This window comes from Pundamilia nyererei, unplaced genomic scaffold (assembly GCF_000239375.1).
Source record: "Pundamilia nyererei isolate P.nyererei 1_Seehausen unplaced genomic scaffold, PunNye1.0 scaffold00002, whole genome shotgun sequence".
NCBI lineage: Eukaryota > Metazoa > Chordata > Actinopteri > Cichliformes > Cichlidae > Pundamilia > Pundamilia nyererei.
The window spans coordinates 8,504,799-8,512,419 of NW_005187403.1; the positions used below are offsets into that span (position 1 = coordinate 8,504,799).

At 37.8% G+C, this 7,621-nt stretch overlaps 1 protein-coding gene across 1 annotated transcript in view; it reads right to left on the bottom strand.

Annotated features, from left to right (window-relative positions):
* Positions 1–6,891: 6,891 nt before the first annotated feature.
* The window catches only part of prrc2b (proline-rich coiled-coil 2B), a 21,122-nt gene continuing 20,392 nt past the window's right edge, over positions 6,892–7,621 (bottom strand). The window contains exon 30 of the mRNA XM_013909610.1: positions 6,892–7,568. Within this exon, the coding sequence (XP_013765064.1) occupies positions 7,401–7,568 (168 nt within the window). The 3' untranslated portion in view covers positions 6,892–7,400. The remainder of the gene's footprint in view (positions 7,569–7,621) is intronic.

Here is a 7,621-nt window from a genome sequence, read left to right on the forward strand (position 1 = left end):
AAGCCAGTATACCATTATTTCCGGCCACAAAGCCCGAAAAATAACAAAATAATAATAATAAAACCTAATCAAACATGTGAATCATTGAGAACAAGATTTCCATTAAGAATTAAAGTCAGTGGAAGACAGAATACATGAGTGAATAATAAGTAGACAAGTTGTGGTTGTGGAATGATATAGGATGTTTGGGATGGAAGTAGCTGACCCTTAAAGAGGACAGCCAAAACAAGAGTGAAGCCATCGCACTATTTACAGTTTTTGAAACATAACTTAACAAAGTAACAAATTTACTACTTTGCAATATATCAAAAATGTTTAGATAGTTTAACTGACTATGTAAAAATGTTCAAGTTGCTAAAAGACAGAGCTGAGAAGAGACAATCTTACAAAATAAAAATCAAAAGCCATGGTTTTATTAACAATACAGGGTGTTCAGTAACATAGTACACACCAGAAGAAAACCACATTAAAGTATTAAATGCATGAAAACTGTAGCTATAACAAAATGTGAAGCATTGTAATGTTATTTTGAAACCTCAGCTGACATATGGAGCTGGTTAAACGGTCACCAATTACAGGACATTTCAGAGGCCGCATCGCTGCCACGTCGTGTGCGAATGGGGGACCAGCCACACTCTGACAGAGCATCATCTGCTTGGTGGAGACGACCCCAGCGGTACCCATATTTGGAACTCTGTTTTCCTGCCCATGCACGAGGTTTTGGATTCATCTGGAAAACATACAAAGAATTTTCATGGTTATTTTCCAATTCATGAGTAAGCTACCCTAACAATCATTGCAACTGATCCTAAATCTTTTTGCCATCAGAGTTTTTGGTGTATACTTTCAGGTCTTCCTACCAGTGCCCAAGCGAACCCTAATGACATCATTTTTTAAAAGTGGAAGGGAGTCCTGTCTTCATTGCTGAAGTGACAGTTTTTTGACTGATAATGCTGGAAAATGAGTTATGAGAAAAAGACAGACGTTTTATTACATCCCCTCAGACAACCCATCCCGTTCCCACCTGAATAAAAACAGTGGTGTTCATGTGAAGAGTCTCAACTCGCTCAGACAGGTGATTCAGCCACTCCAAATGGTCACTGATAGACTGGCTTAGATCATTGTTGCTCTGAATGTAAAACAAAACAAAACAAAAAAGGTTTGTTTATAATACAATTTTATTAAACAATTGTTTATATGATAGATAAGCATTTTAATGAAAGTACCCCAGACAAGTTATCCTTCAGTTCAACAGCACCAAGGCGAACATGCTCCAGTTTGTCAATCTGCTCTTTCAGGCGGTCATCAAGCTCCTGCATCATCATCAGGCCTTCATCGGGCCTGACAGCACTTTTGGCGGTCATCCTGGATCAGAGAAGCAGACCTGTTATGCAAAGATGTTTCAGCTTATAGTACCACCCTATAGGAATGTATTGGCATCAACCAAGAGCATGTTATGCCTAATGTCATTTGTTTTTTTGTGAACATGTAAACAGTTCGATATGTTAGCTGAGGTTTTGCTTTTGATTTTTGATATTTGTTTTAATCTTTTTGAATACACTGTTTTTGTTTGTTTTGTTTACTGGGAGGTTTTTAACATTTTCTGTATTTCTGGGGTTGAAATCTGAGAAACTGGTGTTTATTAACAAACCACCAGGGGGCGACACAGCCCTCATTCCACATAGATTTGCTGCAGAGTGGCCTTCTGTGATGAAAAGGAACACATCTAGCTTCCTGTTGATCTGAATTCACATAAACACATATAATGGTCTCACTGGAAAAGTGGCTGTCAAGAAGACATTTTAAAGGAAGGGAAACAGGGGGGAATTAAAATTAAACAAGAACTGGACTGAAAGTCTGTGGCAAAAAGTCTGACTGAGTGATGAATCCAAATCATCATCAATACATAGGAGGCCAGAAAAAAGGTAAGACTGTGGGTGTCTAAAGCCACATTTAAAACACAGTGCAGGCTGTTTCATGATTTGGAGCTCCATTTCAGCCAGTGGTACTGGAAAGCTTGTCGCAATTAACAGAATTATGAACACAGAAAAAAAAAGTCACATCTTAGGAAGCATGCATTGAAAATGGCTTAATTTTTCAGCATGAAAATGATCCCAAGGATCCCTGAATAGATAAAACACACAATCTGATACTATCAGTCATGGATTGGCCTTCATGGAGCCCGGTTTGACATTATTGAATGAAGTAATTCTTTAAGAGGCTTGGAGAATCATTCCCGGAGACTACTTAAAGAAATTACAAGAAAACCTGCCTCAGAGTGTGAAGAATAAAGGTGCTCATACCAATATAGATACCATATATGCCAGCAATATAAAGCACCTTGAGTTGAATTGCAACAATTTCAGCATTGTTGCACTGCACTGATTAAGAGTGACTTCCGATCTTGCGTCTCCTTACAAAAAAATAAAAATAAATGATGAACCGAGAGCTGGCAGTTCTCAGGTGTGTGGAGCAAACACCTCAGACTGACCTTCTCTATAGTGTTAAGTAACAAAACTCTACCAAGCAGCTTTTTTGTCTCTTTTTTTTACCAGCTCTTTATTTATGGAAGAAGGCTCAAATGAACAACAATGTAGAATTTTCCTTTGGTTTGAACAGGCACAGAAATGTGTTAATTATTCCTTTTCTTTATCTATTCTGAATCAGTTAAGACACACTATACAACAAACAACTAGACCATCTGAATATTAACAGCATAAATAACATTGCGTTGTCTTCAAATGCAAGCTGAATATGTGAGTGCAAATAAACTTAGCAATCAAAATCAGTCGACAGTCATCTATTAATTAAAAATGACAATATAATAATTCGAACATAAATGTTCTATTTTTTATTTTCATAAATCAGTTGAAGAGTTAACTTTATGCGGCAAAGATGGCTGCCGTATGTTCTGTTAAGGAGCGATATGGATTTTCTTTTCTTTTTAAGCAACTTTTCCGTGAACTGCTAACGGGGTCTGACGAATATTAAATATTTAAAAAATCCTATTAATGATTATCGTCTGTGTGAACAGGCAGTAATGAGAAAAAACAGCCAGCTTTTAGCCAAGAGCCATTTCCCCTGCTTGGATTCTGTTTGTAGTAGAAAATGCTGAAAAAAAGAAAATTAACTAATTAAATTTTTTTTTTTTAATCTAAGTTTTCAGATAAATTCAGAGCGAGGCGGTACTTTTTCGCTGTTTATCGTTATCGTCACGAGTGCAGCACAGGAAGAAAAACGTCGAAGAAGATGGTGCAGCTTTCTGTCCTCAGACAGCGAAGAAGAAGAAAGAAAAGTTACCTTAGCTATCTGGATAAGAAACACTCCAAAAGCTTCGTGGAAAGCCGCGCGGTGAGGTATGCAAACTCCCGCTCCGCACCCAGGAAAGAAGGAGAAACTTTCTTCGTCCAGACTCGCCTCCTTTGGGTTTTTTTTACGCCGCAAATATCTCCGGAATCTCTGACCCGAGTGACGTCACCGTGCCTGAACTACACAGGTGCGTTGTTGCCGTGTTACTACGGAAGTTATTAATACATGTGGACGTTTACTAAAGGTAACTTTGTGATTACAGTTAAACAATGTACAGCACAAAAGAAATAAAGCAGCAAAGGCGTTGCTCCCAAGACACAAAAACCTGCATTGTGTGTCCACTGCTGACCGAATAATAGAGTGGGTGTAAAAAAATCTAAAGAGAGTTAGAGTGGGGTTTTTTTAGAGTGGAGAAAAAAAAGGCAGAAAAAAACGTGGAGCTTTTTCAGTTTTCTTTTTGTGCCTCCTCAGTTTTCGTGACCCTTACATTTATTTTGTGGGCCTTGGGGAGTTTACCAGAATTTCTAATCAGAGTGCTTGATGATCATACAAAATATATCAAAAACCATTATTTAGATGCCACAGCCTACCTATGTATTGTTGCTTACTATATCCATCCCTTTATGTCCACAGTTTGCGCTTCTTCGGGACAGCGTGCCATGTCACAAAGCTCAGACTACCTCAAACTGCTTTCTTGGACATTGAAATGAATCCACAGCCAATCTCAGTCCATCAGAGCACCTTTGGGATGTGCTGGAACAGGAGTTTCGCATCCTGATGTGCAGTCAACAAATGGAACCAAAATCTCTGGGGAATGTTTCCAGCAACTGGTTGAATTCATGCAAAAAAAAAAAAAAAAAAAAAAAAAAAAGTTTAACCTGAGGGAAAAAGGTTGAGTCCAACCCAGTCTTGCCTTTCTGGTGTCTGGTAAGTGTATTTCCTGCATGGATTTCATGGGGTATGTCAAAGTTGATCTTAAGTAGGCCAGACCAAATGAAATTCTCTTTTCTGTCAGCACAAAGAAGTTTAACTACACATTAAATCCTTAAGATATCATTGTATAAGAAAAAACAAGTATAATTTCAACAGTATGTCTCATTTTTTTCCTACATGATAAAGAAATGTTGCTGTAACAAAGAAAGAAATCTGTCAACATGACTCGCAGGGCTTAAACTGTAAGAAATAAATATATAATAAATATTTCTCTAATAAATAAAGTGTCCTAATGAAAAAATGATGGTAGCTTGTTGGCCAGGCTGTCCTATAATACTAAAATAAAGTTTTTGTTTATTCTTTTTTTTCTAAACTGTTGAGCCAAAAGGTTTTCATATTCTCTTAATTTAATGTTCATCTATTACTTCATTTCCTTAGGATAGTATGATGGCATGGAAGTCTTTATCAGTAGGAAAAGCTGTAAAACCTATAAAAATAAACGGAGAAGCACAAAATCCATGTTCCCCTTCACATCTTTCAGTGGGCCAGATTTGATTAAGAGTGACTTCCAATCTTGGGTCTCCTTACAAAAATGAAAACAATGATGAACTAAGAGCTGGCAGTCCTCAGGTGTGTGGCGCAAACACCTCAGACTGAACTTGTCTATCTTCAGTGTTAAAAACAAACATGGTTAGCAGAGCCTAAAACTTTTAAAAAACTTTTTTTTGAAACTTTCCTTTGAAACTCACATATTTAGTACACAGTTAACCTTAGTGCCCATCAAGGACACCACACATTCAACAAACTGCAAACTATTCATCCCGATAATTGCTGCCATCAGAAGAATCTGAGGTACGAGAGTGCGAGTACAGAAACAACTGTGCATTTAAGAAATCACAACTGCTTTATTTATTTTCTCTCAATAAGCTCTTTTTCTTTAACAAGGGAGAGTAATGACCAAATACCTGAAAGGATAAAGGTCAGAGAGGATAAATAGAATGCTGGATCAGCTGTAGAAAGCACTGGTCCTCTGACAAAAACTGAAATATGCATCTTAAAAGTAAAAAACAAAACAAAAACCAAACAACCTCAAGATGGGCAACATTGCGGTGCAGGTACAATGATGAGAAGCGCCAAGATCCTTTCAAGAAAGGGGTAAGAGGCCAAAAAAACCAACAACAAAAAATAACCCACACTCCAAGCCCGATAAACCTAACAGGTGAAAGCAGTCCGTTCTGAGAACACAGTGACCTTTTTTTTTTCTTTTTTTTTTTAAACATCGAATCCTTTATAGTGCCACAATATCTAAAATGAAATGCAAGTTTAAGCCTCCCTTTGCTCACAAGGCTCAACTGTACAGTTAAGTATGCGTATACACATATAGCAGTGAAACACTGTTGTAAAGATAAACATTTGTAGTGTCATGGAGCATTATAGTAAGCAGTAACAGTTATGGCAGGGGCGTCGTGAGTTTCAAATTGAGCGCCCGTTATAAAAACAGAAGACGAACAAAAATAAATGATTCCATCAGCTTCACATTTTCAAACAGAACACTTTTTTTTTTTTTTTTTTTTTTTTTTTAAAGTCCTTCGTAGTCTGCTGGATCTGCTGTGCTCGCACAAAAAAAAAAAAGAAAAGAAAAAAGGGTGGATTTGAGTTTAACAAGCAAACACCCCTCGTTATGTGATAATTAGCTTCTAACGGAGGAAAAAAATTAATTGGACCCTGATTGTGATTATAGTTAGGCTGCATTTATTGCTAGTGCCACCTCAGAAACCAGATTTTGAATTATCAAATAGTGATGAGATTTTTATTTTTTTTTCAATAACTCCCCTCAGTGATTTTGAAATGGGATCTGAACAATATGGAAGTCTTTCAGGAGCCCTAAAGAAAAAGAAAACAAATGCTAATGGATGTTAAAGAAGGAAAAAAGAAAAATCGCTTACATCACATGTTCATTAACACAGTTTGATTTCATTACAGCCCAAAGCAAAGCGATAAGAAAGCAAACATTTCAATCAGCTGTCTGAGAGTCCTTTTACAGCAACTGTGAATGCCCACCTCTCAGCCCTCCAAAACTTCACAATGAACCCACAAATGTTTTCAGCGTGGTCAATCCAAATCCACACACACACCCCCGCACGCACACAGAGCACACGTCAGCATAATAAATGCCGAGTTCAGGTACAGTCTTTGTGAAATGTTGCTAGCTTCTAGGTAGATGTCCTGCAAGTTTACACACATTCAACACATCACATGCACACGCCATCGATGCCAGTGAACTTCCCATGGAAGCAACATAATTTTGGTGAAACCTCCATCTCTTTTTTTTCTCCTTTCAATTTACATACAGAGTGAGCAACAGAATCTAAAAGCAAAGAACGGTTTAAAGAGAAAAAAATGTTTCTAAGAATCTAAGCAGTTTTTACGCAGTTCATGTGTTGGGTTAAGTAGCCCAAAAAAGACGCATTTCTGAGGTGATCCATTTGACTTCTGCTATGTTTGACATGCATGATGCCCAACAATTGTGTTTTATTTTTTTCCTGGGTTAATGAAATAAGTCTTTTAGCATTAGTATGGATGTCTGGGTCGTGACTTTATTTAACAGAAAAAAATACCAAAAAAAAAACAAAAAGTGCCCCACACTGCATTTCAAATTTGCTTTTAAAAAAAAAAAAATGTTAACAGACTTTGTTTCTCAGTTGTATGAAGTTCCTGTCGGGTCTTTAAGGGATGCAGTCCATAAACAGGGAGTAATTACAGTTTGGCAAAACAGTATGGAAAATGAACCATGTGAGCTGGCCATTTTCCTCTTCCCCCACTTCAGAGAAAACGCACACACAAAAACAAAATGTCTTTTCTTCTTACCAATATCCCCTTAAAAGTGACTAATAATAAATTAAAGAGGACCTTGAAGAGATCTGTTTAAAAGACTGTGTTTATGCATATATTTATATATATTTATATATCTCTATACGTGATGTGAAATAACAGTGTCCAGTTCTGAAAGTTCAAGAGGGGGCATTTCATTATGTTGTCTGCCTGCAGGCCCCGGGCCTTGGAGCCTTGGGGGTAAGGTGGGTTTTAAAAAGGCTGACAGTGGCCAATGAGCTTTGTGTTGGCAGGCTTGGTGGTGATGAGGATTTTAAGGTCCATTATTACGCCTTGCCCTCTTCTACTTTGACAGCCTGGGGTTTGATGGCTCCAGTGCGTGCTGGTTTGGCTTGGCCTGTGGAAGGTAGGGGCTCCTGGAGTTTGCTGGTCATGCCCCCGGACGGTGTTTTGCCCTCTCCCACCGCCTTGCGTACATCTCTTATTGTTTTATTCTGTACAAAAAAGAAAGAGGACTTATTAAAGAGACAGCAGTGCTTGGTAAGCC